The sequence below is a fragment of the Ranitomeya imitator genome, chromosome 1 (assembly GCF_032444005.1).
Source record: "Ranitomeya imitator isolate aRanImi1 chromosome 1, aRanImi1.pri, whole genome shotgun sequence".
NCBI lineage: Eukaryota > Metazoa > Chordata > Amphibia > Anura > Dendrobatidae > Ranitomeya > Ranitomeya imitator.
The window spans coordinates 605,533,140-605,549,364 of NC_091282.1; the positions used below are offsets into that span (position 1 = coordinate 605,533,140).

Here is a 16,225-nt window from a genome sequence, read left to right on the forward strand (position 1 = left end):
CCCCCACCGCCACAACACAGGACGCCCAGACAGCCCCCACTGCTGCACCACAGGACGCCCACAGACAGCCCTCACCGCAGCAAAACAGGACGCACACAGACAGCCCCCACCTCCACAGCACAGGACACCCACGAACAGCCCCCACCACCACAGCACAGGACCCCCACAGACAGCCCTCACCGCAGCAAAACAGGACGCACACAGACAGCCCCCACCTCCACAGCACAGGACACCCACAAACAGCCCCCACCAGCACAGCACAGGATGCCCACAGACAGCCCCCACCGCTGCAGCACAGGACGCCCACAGACAGCCCCCACTGCCACAGCACAGGACACCCACAGACAGCCCCCACTGCCACAGCACAGGACGCCCACAGACAACCCCCACCGCTGCAGCACAGGACGCCCACAGACAGCACTCACCGCAGCAGCACAGGATGCCCACAGAAAGCCCCCACCGCAGCAAAACAGGACACACACATAGACAGCCCCCACCTCTCCAGCACAGGATGCCCACAGAAAGCCCCCACCGCAGCAAAACAGGACGCACACAGACAGCCCCCACCTCCACAGCACAGGACACCCACAAACCGCCCCCACCACCACAGCACAGGACGCCCACAGACAGCCCCCACCGCCACAACACAGGACGCCCAGACAACCCCCACTGCTGCACCACAGGATGCCCACAGACAGCCCTCACCGCAGCAAAACAGGACACACACAGACAGCCCCCACCTCCACAGCACAGGACACCCACAAACAGCCCCACCAGCACAGCACAGGATGTCCACAGACAGCCCCCACCGCTGCAGCCCAGGACGCCCACAGACAGCCCACACCTCCACAGCACAGGAAACCCACAAACAGCCCCCACCACCACAGCACAGGATACCCACAGACAGCCTCCACCACCACAGCACAGGACGCCCACAGACAGCCCCCACTGCCACAGCACAGGACGCCCACAGACAGCCCCCACCGCTGCAGCACAGGACGCCCACAGACAGCCCTCACCGCAGCAGCACAGGATGCCCACAGAAAGCCCCCACCACAGCAAAACAGGACACACACACAGACAGCCCCCAGCTCTCCAGCATAGGATGCCCACAGACAGCCCTCACTGCAGCAAAACAAGACACACACAGACAGCCCCCACCTCCACAGCACAGGACACCCACGAACAGCCCCCACCACCACAGCAGAGGACGCCCACAGACAGCCCCCACCGCTGCAGCACAGGACGCCCACAGACAGCCCCCACTGCCACAGCACAGGACACCCACAGACAGCCCCCACTGACACAGCACAGGACGCCCACAGACAGCCCTCACCGCAGCAAAACAGGATGCACACAGACAGCCCCCACCTCCACAGCACAGGACACCCACAAACCGCCCCCACCACCACAGCACAGGACGCCCACAGACAGCCCCCACCGCCACAACACAGGACGCCCAGACAACCCCCACTGCTGCACCACAGGATACCCACAGACAGCCCTCACTGCAGCAAAACAGGACGCACACAGACAGCCCCCACCTCCACAGCACAGGACACCCACAAACAGCCCCACCAGCACAGCACAGGATGTCCACCGACAGCCCCCACCGCTGCAGCCCAGGACGCCCACAGACAGCCCCCACCGCCACAACACAGGACGCCCAGACAGCCCCCACTGCTGCACCACAGGACGCCCACAGACAGCCCTCACCGCAGCAAAACAGGACGCACACAGACAGCCCCCACCTCCACAGCACAGGACACCCACAAACAGCCCCCACCACCACAGCACAGGACGCCCACAGACAGCCCCCACCGCCACAGCACAGGACGCCCAGACAGCCCCCACTGCTGCACCACAGGAGGCCCACAGACAGCCCTCACCGCAGCAAAACAGGACACACACAGACAGCCCACACCTCCACAGCAAAGGAAACCCACAAACAGCCCCCACCACCACAGCACAGGATACCCACAGACAGCCCCCACTGCCACAGCACAGGACGCCCACAGACAGCCCTCACCGCAGCAGCACAGGATGCCCACAGAAAGCCCCCACCACAGCAAAACAGGACACACACACAGACAGCCCCCACCTATCCAGCACAGGATGCCCACAGAAAGCCCCCACCGCAGCAAAACAGGACGCACACAGACAGCCCCCACCTCCACAGCACAGGACACCCACAAACCGCCCCCACCACCACAGCACAGGACGCCCACAGACAGCCCCCACCGCCACAACACAGGACGCCCAGACAACCCCCACTGCTGCACCACAGGATGCCCACAGACAGCCCTCACCGCAGCAAAACGGGACACACACAGACAGCCCCCACCTCCACAGCACAGGACACCCACAAACAGCCCCACCAGCACAGCACAGGATGTCCACAGACAGCCCCCACCGCTGCAGCCCAGGACGCCCACAGACAGCCCACACCTCCACAGCACAGGAAACCCACAAACAGCCCCCACCACCACAGCACAGGATACCCACAGACAGCCTCCACCACCACAGCACAGGACGCCCACAGACAGCCCCCACTGCCACAGCACAGGACGCCCACAGACAGCCCCCACCGCTGCAGCACAGGACGCCCACAGACAGCCCTCACCGCAGCAGCACAGGATGCCCACAGAAAGCCCCCACCACAGCAAAACAGGACACACACACAGACAGCCCCCAGCTCTCCAGCATAGGATGCCCACAGACAGCCCTCACTGCAGCAAAACAAGACACACACAGACAGCCCCCACCTCCACAGCACAGGACACCCACGAACAGCCCCCACCACCACAGCAGAGGACGCCCACAGACAGCCCCCACCGCTGCAGCACAGGACGCCCACAGACAGCCCCCACTGCCACAGCACAGGACACCCACAGACAGCCCCCACTGACACAGCACAGGACGCCCACAGACAGCCCTCACCGCAGCAAAACAGGATGCACACAGACAGCCCCCACCTCCACAGCACAGGACACCCACAAACAGCCCCACCAGCACAGCACAGGATGCCCACAGACAGCCCCCACTGCTGCAGCACAGGACGCCCACAGACAGCCCCCACTGCCACAGCACAGGACACCCACAGACAGCCCCCACTGCCACAGCACAGGACGCCCACAGACAACCCCCACCGCTGCAGCACAGGACGCCCACAGACAGCCCTCACCGCAGCAGCACAGGATGCCCACAGAAAGCCCCCACCGCAGCAAAACAGGACACACACACAGACAGCCCCCACCTCTCCAGCACAGGATGCCCACAGAAAGCCCCCACCGCAGCAAAACAGGACGCACACAGACAGCCCCCACCTCCACAGCACAGGACACCCACAAACCGCCCCCACCACCACAGCACAGGACGCCCACAGACAGCCCCCACCGCCACAACACAGGACGCCCAGACAACCCCCACTGCTGCACCACAGGATGCCCACAGACAGCCCTCACCGCAGCAAAACAGGACACACACAGACAGCCCCCACCTCCACAGCACAGGACACCCACAAACAGCCCCACCAGCACAGCACAGGATGTCCACAGACAGCCCCCACCGCTGCAGCCCAGGACGCCCACAGACAGCCCACACCTCCACAGCACAGGAAACCCACAAACAGCCCCCACCACCACAGCACAGGATACCCACAGACAGCCTCCACCACCACAGCACAGGACGCCCACAGACAGCCCCCACTGCCACAGCACAGGACACCCACAGACAGCCCCCACTGACACAGCACAGGACGCCCACAGACAGCCCTCACTGCAGCAAAACAGGATGCACACAGACAGCCCCCACCTCCACAGCACAGGACACCCACAAACCGCCCCCACCACCACAGCACAGGACGCCCACAGACAGCCCCCACCGCCACAACACAGGACGCCCAGACAACCCCCACTGCTGCACCACAGGATACCCACAGACAGCCCTCACTGCAGCAAAACAGGACGCACACAGACAGCCCCCACCTCCACAGCACAGGACACCCACAAACAGCCCCACCAGCACAGCACAGGATGTCCACCGACAGCCCCCACCGCTGCAGCCCAGGACGCCCACAGACAGCCCCCACCGCCACAACACAGGACGCCCAGACAGCCCCCACTGCTGCACCACAGGACGCCCACAGACAGCCCTCACCGCAGCAAAACAGGACGCACACAGACAGCCTCCACCACCACAGCACAGGACGCCCACAGACAGCCCCCACTGCCACAGCACAGGACGCCCACAGACAGCCCTCACCGCAGCAGCACAGGATGCCCACAGAAAGCCCCCACCACAGCAAAACAGGACACACACACAGACAGCCCCCAGCTCTCCAGCATAGGATGCCCACAGACAGCCCTCACTGCAGCAAAACAAGACACACACAGACAGCCCCCACCTCCACAGCACAGGACACCCACGAACAGCCCCCACCACCACAGCACAGGACGCCCACTGACAGCCCCCACTGCCACAGCACAGGACGCCCACAGACAGCCCCCACCGCTGCAGCACAGGGCACCCACAGACAGCCCCCACCGCTGCAGCACAGGACACCCACAGACAGCCCTCACCGCAGCAGCACAGGATGCCCACAGAAAGCCCCCACCGCAGCAAAACAGGACACACACACAGACAGCCCCCACCTCTCCAGCACAGGACACCCAAAAACAGCCCCCACCACAGCAACACAGGACACCCACAAACAGCCACCACCATAACAGCACAGGACACCCACAGACAGCCCTCACCGCAGCAGCACAGGACGGCCACAGACAGCCCTCACTGCGGCAGCACAGGACACCCACAGACAGCCCTCACCACAGTAGCACAGGGCGGCCACAGACAGCCCCCACCGCTGCAGCACAGGACACCCACAGACAGCCCCCACCGCTGCAGCACAGGACACCCACAGACAGCCCTCACCGCAGCAGCACAGGATGCCCACAGAAAGCCCCCACCGCCACAGCACAGGACGCCCACAGACAGCCCCCACTGCCACAGCACAGGACGCCCACAGACAGCCCCCACCGCTGCAGCACAGGACACCCACAGACAGCCCCCACCGCTGCAGCACAGGACACCCACAGACAGCCCTCACCGCAGCAGCACAGGATGCCCACAGAAAGCCCCCACCGCAGCAAAACAGGACACACACACAGACAGCCCCCACCTCTCCAGCACAGGACACCCAAAAACAGCCCCCACCACAGCAACACAGGACACCCACAAACAGCCACCACCATAACAGCACAGGACACCCACAGACAGCCCTCACCGCAGCAGCACAGGACGGCCACAGACAGCCCTCACTGCGGCAGCACAGGACACCCACAGACAGCCCTCACCACAGCAGCACAGGACGGCCACAGACAGCCCTCACCACAGCAGCACAGGACGGCCACAGACAGCCCTCACCACAGCAGCACAGGGCGGCCACAGACAGCCCTCACCACAGCAGCACAGGACGGCCACAGACAGCCCTCACCACAGCAGCACAGGACGCAAACAGACAACCCTCGCCACAGCAGCACAGGATGCACAATGATAGGTCCCACCACAGGTAGGACACAAAGCAGGGTTCCCTTCCCCCAGACCTGTCTCACCTAGGACTGACCACATCCTGGGGCATCTGGAATAGCTCCTGCAGTTTGCTCTCTTGTCCCACACCCACTTTGACCACGTAAGAGCTGGGGTCCACAGAACACTCCCAGTAATATCTCCCCTGTGTGACAGCCACATCTCCCAGAACCAGCTCCATGGACACGTGGCAGCTTGTCATTAATCGCTCTGCAGCAAATAGCATGGGCACCCCTGGTACACTGCGCACTGCCCTGCGATCCTTACTGACCACCAGCCGATCACGCGGAAATCCACAGCTGCTGTCCAGGAAGAAGTTCAGCACTAGAGAGAGAAAATGACAATCCATGAGACCATGGGATGATGACGAGACGTGGATTCGTACATGGGACAAGGCAGTTCCTGAGGCCGCAAACTGGATGAGGCGTGCTCCTTGTGGATGCACATCAGACGAGCCGCGCTCCCTGGGGCCACACACTGGACATAACACGCTCCCTGGGACTGCATGCTGGATGAGACACGCTCTCTAGGGCTACACCCTGGATGTAGCACACTACCTGGGGCTGCATATTGGATGAGGCACGCTCCCAGGGTCCGCATACTGGATGAGACGTGCTCCCTGAGACTGCACACTGGATGACACACGCTCTCTGGTGCTGCACACCGGATGAGCTACGCTATCTGGATCCACATACTGGATGAGGTGTCAGGGGGTCCAAAGCCAGTACTATTTCCCCCCCACTCGTACCGTCATGTTTTATTGTAATTGAAGGTCTTTTACTGTTGTATTGCGTATTTTATGTATATTGTTCTAATGCTCTTGCACAGTGTATATATATTTGTATGTTGTCTGGCTATGGAAAGCGTAACCATATCTAACAGGTTCACTAGAGGCAGCACCTTATAGTTTAGCAGCCAGTACCCTGTACATAGTTAATATAGGAGGAGCCACTGTGGAATTAGATAGCAGTGTTTCCTGGTTGAGCATCAGAGGAGCCTGGGAGCTGAACAGCTCAGTAGGGCCTGAGTGCCCAGATAGTCTCGACAGGCTTAATGCCTGGGACCGCACAGTGACCACATAACATTAAGGGGGAAGCCCAGCCATCTAGGGCCAGCTGGACAGATCAGCAGCAGAACAGCAGCCGTGACAGCGTTAGTAAGAACTGGAGCTGCAGGAGCAGTTACAGCAGTAATGAAAGACAGGTCGCTCAGCATGTGGCAGATCATCACATGGGCTAATGCCCTGGGATCGGAGCTAAACGGTTGAGGGAACCCCAAGCACAGAAAGTCTGAACAGGGAGGACGCTGAGGAACCGTATGATACGGTCCATCCCAGGAACTTGCTGTGTGACAAGAAGAGTACAGGGAAAGAGGAAGAAGCGTGTAATGTGATATCTGTTGTTGATGTTGTTATGGAAAAGAATGTGCTGCGAAAACATGAAAGTAAAGTTTTGCCTTTGAAGTTTGAAACGGACTCAGTGTCTTTAAATGGAACAACAGCAGCAGTAGAACTTCAGCCAGCCCGATGGGACCTTGATGGTACAGTAGGTGAAGTGGAAGGTTTGCTGCAGTGGGGACACTATATGTATGTGAAGGGAGACCATATGCTCACTGCCATGACTATGGCATTGCCTCTGCCCCTCACACTTGGCATAGTGCGGCAGGATCCCGAAACCGTGCCATGTGGGAATGCCGTGGAAGATGATGTGACCAGAAAGAGTAAAGGTGAAGATATTGCGGATGTTACTGAAATACTTAATGTGACTGATATACTGGACTGGTCTCAAACCTCGAAAGTGACTGACATGGTGATAGAAAAGATGGCGGAGGTTGGCACCAAAAAGGAAAACAACAACCTCGATAGCCTCCTTCGTGAGCGTAACAGCGCAGGTATGGTGGGAAAATCTGTCCCACCAATGGAGGGTGCACCTCAGGAGGAGAAGGCCTCGTCCTCTTACACATGCTACTAGGAAATGGGTGGAGTGGCCAGAATTGACTCCACCCTGGAATGGGTGGGGCCCGCAAGAAAAACCTGCGTGCTGCTGCGCGGTGCCATTATGAGGCACATCACTGGCAGTGATGCACCACTCCTGCGCTCGTCACTGCGGGGGGAGTAGGCAGCGTGGAGTTAAAATGGCGGCAGGAAGATGAGAGGACCCGACCCGGATGAGAGAGGGGAGTGTCGGATGAGTTTTGGACTGACCGCTTTCCACAGCTTCCCCAAGAGCAAAGCCACCGACTACCAGAGACGGAGTGTCGCCGGGAGACTGAGCTTCCTTGCCAGGAGATGATACTTCTTTGCCGGGACCCAGAACAACATCATTGGGAACTAGAGGCCGATGGACCGGAAACATCGACCGCCCCGGAGGAACACGCGCCGGAAGTGATGGTCCAGTCGGGACTTCATCATCGGACGCCAGAGTGCACAGCGGCATCCATGGAAGAATCCCCCAATCGCGGGATGGGCGCGGCCGGACCACTAAGGAAAACAGCGGTGAGTGCACCTTGGCCCTTGACCCCAGAAGGTTGGTCCTCACAGTGGCCTTCTACTCCGCCAGGCCAGACTATCCCTCAACTTCCTGTTTCGGGGCACGAATCTCTTGATCCGTCCCGCAGCCATGGGAAGCGGGAGACCAGGCCCACGTCTGACACATGCTCAGCCCTGGGCACTTCCCATTTCCACAAGACCGTGGAGGGCCCTTTCCCATCTCCCGGTCAGTCCACTTGGATTACAGGCATTACTGCAGAAAAGAAACAGCAGGAGAAGGAAATCTAGGCCCAGCTGCACCAACACGGAGAAGGCGCTGGTACGTGTCACGGAACCACTCAGCACCCAGAATATGTTGTGCTGTTTTATATATGTATAATAGGTTCCATGTGAGATGCATGTCCCTAATGCATCAGCCCACAGGCTGCGCCCCTGGGCAGAGGGGACACGATATTCCCCTTTTGTCCGCCCCCCCACCTTTTTAATTCCCACAGTAAATATCGGCAGCCAGGCTCCGGCCACCTGCGGCTATTGTAATGTATGTCTGGCCTGCCACTTTTCTATTGGCCTGCCCTCTGTATCTGTGTGATATATTCTGTGTCCTCTGAGTAAAGTGTTGTCAGACTGGAAATACGTGGAGAAGCAGTGATCTTTTATATGCGCCCACGTAACCAAGCAATTCCAGCCAGCATCCTTCTTTCAGACTCCAGCCAAAGCAGAGTGGACCTCCTGAAAAACGGGGTGGTACTGAAAGAGGTACCCCAGCTTGGTAGACCCCGTTCCCCGTTACAGGCGCTATGGCCAGGCACCGCTCTCGCGGGCAGTTGGTCCACACCAACATTGAAGGATACAGCTTCATACGAGAGGCAGGGACTAACGATAAGGTTTATGTCAATGTCGCCTCTATCAAGTTTGGGAGACCCCCAATAGAAGGGGACTGGGTCCCCTTCTTCAAAGAGGAGTGCCCCAGGGGCTATTTTGCTGTGGCAGTGACACTGTGTACTGAGGATGATGACCCAGATCTGTACGCGGGCCCGAGGCTTGAACGGTTGGTACCCCGTGCTTCATCTCTCCACCTCCAGTACTGCCGCTGCTGCAACCTGGCAGCCTACGGACTCTGCAGCCGCAGAGTCCTTTACAGCCCCTATGCGGGCATGGAACAGTTGTGGTGGAGTGGCACGGGACACGTGCCGTTGAACTATGACTATGTGCTGGATGAAAGGACGTTGTGCTCGTTGCACCAGAGTAATTACAGGACTGTTACGCGTCCTGGCGGACAGAGAATCCCTGAAGCACCCCCAGAGCCGGGTGTGATGTGGCCGGATGGCCAGAAGTCAACGTTAAATTTGTGCTTGTTTATGTTGCGCCCCTTCTATTGGAAAGCAGGAATACTCCCCTGGGACTACGTGTAACTGCAGCAACAGACTGTACCAGGGACAGGCAGTGCACCTAACATTTAAGGCCGGGATCACAAATACGCAGCTCCATGTATTGCTGTGCGGCTGCACGCTCCGCTCTGGAGTGCCGGCGCCAGAGCTGGGTTTTCACCTGCGAGACTCGGCCGTATCTCGCGTATCTGTGATCCCGGCCTAAGGGCAGTACTCAGTTCAAAGGAAGGGGGACACCTCCCATAAGAAGAAAAAAATAGTTGGCTTTATAGAAAAGGTCATATGCTTGTAAAATACGTTGATTTTCATACTGCGGGTGTCACCTGGAGGACTATGTGCCATTCAGTCGATTTAAAGGAGGTGGACATTCATTTCAAATGGACTTGGCTCACGTTGAACTACTACACCTACCTCGTTTGGATGTTGGTCTCCCTGCACGGAGTATTATCTGTACATATTAAAGTTTGAAGCACTATATGGTCAGGGACGACCATAATTAAAGGAAGGGGGAATGTAAGGGGGTCCAAAGGCAGTGCTGTTCCCCCCCACACACTCATACCGTCATGTTTTATTGTAATACAAGTTCTTACTGTTGTATTGCATATTTTATGTGTATTGCTCTAATTCTCTTACACAATATATATATATATATATATATATATATATATATATATATATATATATATATATTTTTTTTTGTATATTGTCTGGCTAGGGAAAGCGTAGTTATCTAACAGGGTCACTAGAGGGAGCACCTTATGGTTTAGCAGCCAGTACCCTGTACATAGTTAATATGGGGGGCTACTGTAGAATAAGATTGGAGGGTTTCCTGGTCGAGAGTCAGAGGAGCTTGGGAGCTGAACAGCTCAGGAGAGCCTGAATGCCCAGATAGTCCTGACGGGCTTAATGCCCAGAACCGCACAGTGACCATGTAATGTTAAGAGGGAAGCCCAGCCATCCAGGGCCAGCTGGCCAGATCAGTAACAGAACAGCAGCAGTGACAGCGTTAGTAAGAATTGGAGCTGCAGGAGCAGTCAGTAACGAAGAGCAGGTCGCTCAGCATGTGGCAGATCATCGCATGGGGCTGATGCCCTCAGATCGGTGCTAAAAGGCTGAGGGAACCCCCAAGCACAGAGAGTCTGAACGTTGAGGAACTGTGTGCTATTGTCTGTCCCGGGACGAGACGAGGCGAGGCGCACACTCCCTGGGGTCGCACACTAGACTCTCGGGGCCACACGCTGGACGAGGCGTGCTCCCTGGGGCCAAACACTGGCCAAGGCTCGCTCTCTGGGGTCGCACACCAGACCCTCGGGGCTGCACACTGGACGAGGCATGCTCCCTGGGGCTGCACACAGGAAGAAGCGCGCTCTCTGGGGTCGCACACCAGACGAGGCGCGCTCTGTGGGCCTGTACACTAACTCTGATTGGCTAGGACTTTACTAGCCTAGCAGTGATTACATGTGAATTTATGGCAGACGTCATCATTACAGCGGATCATCAACTGTGAATCACTAACACATAAAAAGCAATGGCTGCCACTCCCTTGCACAGCTCCAGAAGCGACGAGCCTCCCCGGTGGACACGTACCTGGCGCAGGGGGGGTGTGCAGATAGATGTCCTCGCTGTATTCCCCATATCCCGCCTTGTTGTAGCCACGCACCCGCAGCACGTACACGCTGGCGATATCTGGGCTCTCCAACACAGTGCTGAGGCTCCACACCTCCTCCCGTCTCTGCCACAGCTTTAGGGTCTTGTGTTTCGGGTCAATCTTCCGATACTCTATGGTGTAATGCCAGGCGGGGGCAGAGTCCTGTGGGAGTCGCCAGCTCAGGTAGATCTGGTCGTAGGCGTATGTCCGCTGCGTGTCAATGACCGGCGCATGTGGAGCTGCAAGAGAAGCAGCGACATTGAGTGAGATAGAGGGCAGAGTCAGGAGGAACGACAGGAGGGACGCAGGGAGCATTCCATGCTAAGAGAGGGAAGAAAGACCCCCGAAACTGTAGACCAGAGATCGAGCAGGAGGATGGAAGGATGAAGGAAGAGGATGGGAGTTATCCCCGCACAGGACGGAGACTGGCAGCAGTAAGGGGGAGGTGAGGGCAGGAGATTGTGGTGGTCACTTGCCTCTGCTATCTCCTGGACTGGACATCACCCTGAGAGCCCTACAAACAGAGAGAGGGACATGTGGGTGTGAGGAGGGCCACGGATGGGCGGGCGGGGGCCCTCCGGGAAGTCGCCAGCTCCCCACTATCACCAGGGAGAACAGACATGGAGGTTCCGCGCGGTGACACCTTCAAATGAATGGAAGTGAATGACAAAGCGTTAACATCCAGCACATGCGGCAGAGATGACCCTGCCTGGGTGACCCCGGGCGCTGCTCAGGATTATCCTGTGGAGACAGGGGGTTATCATGGAGGAGGCTGACCCAGCAGACGTCACGGCATATGTGGCGTTTACCTCTAACGAAGTTCAGCTCTGTCAGCAGCTTCAACTCGCGGCTCACGTCCAGTTTGATGGGTGGCAAAGGGGCACAGGCTGCAGGGCGGAAACTCTGGACGGATTCTAGAGCTCGGGCGATCCTGGCGAGGAATGAGATGGTTACTGACATGTCCTCTGCCTGCAACACCCACCACAGAGGTGTCCTGCACTGTGCCAACCCCCTCAGTAATCACTCTACCCCGCCCCTCAGATGCCTTACACTACGTCCACCACCTCGGTAATCACTCTACCCCACCCTCAAATGCCTTGCACTACGTCCTCCACCTCGGTAATCACTCTACCCCACCCTCAGATGCCTTACACTACGTCCACCACCTCGGTAATCACTCTACCCCACCCTCAGATGCCTTGCACTACGTCCACCACCTCGGTAATCACTCTACCCCACCCTCAGATGCCTTGCACTACGTCCACCACCTCGGTAATCACTCTGCCCCACCCTCAGATGCCTTGCACTACGTCCACCACCTCGGTAATCACTCTACCCCACCCTCAGATGCCTTACACTACGTCCACCACCTCGGTAATAACTCTGCCCCACCCTCAGATGCCTTGCACTACGTCCACCACCTCGGTAATCACTCTACCCCACCCTCAGATGCCTTGCACTACGTCCACCACCTCGGTAATCACTCTACCCCACCCTCAGATGCCTTACACTACGTCCACCACCTCGGTAATCACTCTGCCCCACCCTCAGATGCCTTACACTACGTCCACCACCTCGGTAATCACTCTGCCCCACCCTCAGATGCCTTGCACTACGTCCACCACCTCGGTAATCACTCTACCCCACCCTCAGATGCCTTGCACTACGTCCACCACCTCGGTAATCACTCTGCCCCACCCTCAGATGCCTTGCACTACACCCATCCCTTCAGTAATCACTCTGCCCCACCCCCAGATGCCTTGCACTACACCCACCCCCTTGGTAGTTACTCTGCCCTGCTCCTGAGAAGCCCTGCACTACACCCCCCACTTTGTAATCACTCTGCCCCGCCCCCGAGGTACATACCGCTCATGCAGCTGCTTGGCTGCCAGGACAAAACAGGGCTGCTCGGTCTCCTTCATCACCTCGTGGGCATAGCTCACCAGGCCGGAGTTTTCCAGTAGGGACTGGCGCTCCCACACCTGGGCCTCCAGAAGGCAGCGCCGCTCCCGTTGTCGCTCTGTGATGTCCCGCGTCAGCGCTGCCTGCTTCTCATCCAGGGCAGAGCGAAGAGCGCCGACCAGCTGCACCACTTCCTCCTGAGCTTTGGCTCCATGCAACTGTGAAGAGGATTCTGGGTCATGAGTGGGCAGAATCAGTGTGTGATGAAAGGGTGGAGCCCAAGGCAAGAAAAATCTGGTAGGAAGGCAAATGAGCAGGCAGGAGATAGGAGCCATGTTAGAGGTGATGGGCAGGGTTATGGTTAGGAGTGGGGCTATGGTTAGAAGGGGCAGGATTATGGCTAGAAGGGGTGGGGCTATGGTTAGAAGGGGCAGGATTATGGCTAGAAGGGGTGGGGCTATGGTTAGAAGGGGCAGGATTATGGCTAGAAGGGGTGGGGCTATGGTTAGAAGGGGCAGGATTATGGCTAGAAGGGGTGGGGCTATGGTTAGAAGGGGCAGGATTATGGCTAGAAGGGGTGGGGCTATGGTTAGAAGGGGCAGGATTATGGCTAGAAGGGGTGGGGCTATGGTTAGAAGGGGTGGGGCTATGGTTAGAAGGGGCAGGATTATGGCTAGAAGGGGTGGGGCTATGGTTAGAAGGGGCAGGATTATGGCTAGAAGGGGTGGGGCTATGGTTAGAAGGGGCAGGGTTATGGCTAGAAGGGGTGGGGCTATGGTTAGAAGGGGGCAGGATTATGGCTACAAGGGGTGGGGCTATGGTTAGAAGGGACAGAGTTATAGTTAGAAGGGGCGGGGCTATGGTATGACCAGTCAGGAGGGTTGTGAACTGGGTCCTCTCACCTCCGTCTGCTTCATGCTGTCCTCCAGCTCACTGATCTGTCCCTGCACAATGTGCTGACTGCCCAAGATGTACGCCAGCGTCTTACCCAGTTTATCCTGCAACACATATAGATTATACACACACAGCACTTCTATATAAGAAAGTCTACACACCCCTATGCAATGCCAGGTCTTTATCTTGTAAATTATCCTACAAGAAGAAACATTGCAGAACTTCTATTTTTAACCATCACCTTTATCACTATAATACAGTGAGCGACAAATTGAAATCATTTTGAGGGGAACATAAAAATAAACTACAATAATGTGGTTGCATAAGTGTGTGAGCACACTCCTATTATTTCGGTTGTGTTCAGAATCAGCTGATCACATTTCCCCTCATGTTGCATAGTGGTCAGTGCTCGGCCGCCGTCATTTACAGCCATTCTGATTAACCCCAGAGAAAGTGTTGCTGCTCTAGGAGGATTTTCCTGCCTGACATTTTCTGTAAACAGTTGACAACACAGCAAAAGATCTCACTGTGGAAAGTTGTCAGTCAGGAGAAGGGGACAAAAACATTTCCCAGGCATTAGATCGACCATGGACACTGAAAACATCATCAAGAAGGGGTTGAAATTCGGCACAACAGTGACATTACCGAGATTTGGACGTCCCTCAGAAGTTTAGAAGAACATCAGTACCGGAGGCTGCAGGAGGCTGCAAGAGGCTGACTGCAATATTAAAGCAGCTGCAGGAATTTCTGGGCAGTCCTGGTTGTGTTCTGCATCTAACCATAATCTCCGGTATTCTTCTTATCTCCAGCCTGTGTGTGTTCTTACAAAAAAAAACCTCCAGGCCTACGATGTTCTACCAGAACCTCCATCACGTCGGCCAGAAGCAGAAAACGTGTTCTGTCTGTGATGAGACAGTGATCTTTTTTGCAAAGCTGATATTCAGCAACACCAGGAGACCCCCAAATCCCCAAAAGAACGGCTTCACCAGGAGAAGATGGAAGGGCTGAGCCCAGGCCTGAATCTGAGGGACAATCTGTGGTGAACTGAAGAGGGTGCTGTACAGCTGATGTTCCTGCAATCTGACAGATGTGGAGCTGCTGCAAAGAGGAACTGGCAAAGATCGACAATTCTAGATGTGCCGAGCTGATAGACTACAACCAAAAAAGACTGAGCACTGCCGGAAAGTCACAGGGGACTGCAACAAAGTATGTCAGGGAGTGCAGATTTATGCAACCAGATTATGCTCAATGACATTTTTTTCTGGTGGAAAAAAAACAGTTTGTTGCTAAATGAATCTGGGAGAAGATAAAGGTGGAAAAGGTTCAGAAATAATTCTTCTTGATAAGATTATTTACATGTCAAAAAGGTGGGATTTTTCAGGGGTGTGTAGACTTATCTGCTCTGTGTTTATCTATGTATGGGCTGTGTCTCCCTCTGCTGGTCATCTGTATATCACAGTACTAACTGGAATGCTCTGCGGTCAGAGAGCACCACCACCTGACAAGCGCAGACCTCTAACACCAGTGACACTCCAAGATTACATTCACACTACACGTGGTCCCCTCACCTTCAAAGCCTGGTAGGCACTGATGATGGGAGTGATCTTGTGCCCGCTGTGCGTCCGCCGCACCCGGCAGATCTGACACACCAACCGCTGACACGTCTTACAGTAAAGCATCACCTCCTCCTTGTGGTCCGGACACATCAGACCCTATAAAGAAAGGAACAAATCAGGGTCTCCTCGTGGGTCATCAGTCAGGGTCACAGGGCCCCTCCATCAGTCAGAGACACCCCCCCCCCCCCGTTAGTCAGGGTCACTGGGCGTCCCAGTCAGTCAGGGTCTCCTTGTCAATCACGGTCTCCTCGTCAGTCACGGTCTCCTCGTCAGTCACGGTCTCCTCGTCAAACACGGTCTCCTCGTCAGTCACGGTCTCCTCGTCAGTAGGAATCTCCCCATCAGTAAGAGTCTCCCGTCAGTCAGGGTCTCATCGTCAGTCAGGGTCTCATCTTCAGTCAGTGTCTCACCGTCAGTCAGGGTTTCCCCGTCAGTCACGGTGTACCCGTCAGCCAGGCAAATGCTAGAAGAATTAGCTCTCCATCCAGGTGTAGTAATGGAGCGCTGTTCTACTACAGGTCCTTCTCAAAAAATTAGCATATAGTGTTAAATTTCATTATTTACCATAATGTAATGATTACAATTAAACTTTCATATATTATAGATTCATTATCCACCAACTGAAATTTGTCAGGTCTTTTATTGTTTAAATACTGATGATTTTGGCATACAACTCCTGATAATCCAAAAAACCTGTCTCAAA

The 16,225-nt window shown here is 56.4% G+C and overlaps 1 protein-coding gene across 4 annotated transcripts in view; it reads right to left on the reverse strand.

The window, feature by feature from the left end:
* The window catches only part of TRIM46 (tripartite motif containing 46), a 78,042-nt gene that overhangs the window by 7,231 nt on the left and 54,586 nt on the right, over window positions 1–16,225 (reverse strand). For all 4 annotated transcript variants that reach the window (XM_069768924.1, XM_069768905.1, XM_069768915.1 and 1 more), the window contains exons 4-9: window positions 15,475–15,618; window positions 13,915–14,010; window positions 12,977–13,230; window positions 11,920–12,041; window positions 11,050–11,349; window positions 5,613–5,910 (exon numbers count right to left, since the gene is read on the reverse strand). In XM_069768924.1, the coding sequence (XP_069625025.1) occupies window positions 5,613–5,910; window positions 11,050–11,349; window positions 11,920–12,041; window positions 12,977–13,230; window positions 13,915–14,010; window positions 15,475–15,618 (1,214 nt within the window). The remainder of the gene's footprint in view (window positions 1–5,612; window positions 5,911–11,049; window positions 11,350–11,919; window positions 12,042–12,976; window positions 13,231–13,914; window positions 14,011–15,474; window positions 15,619–16,225) is intronic.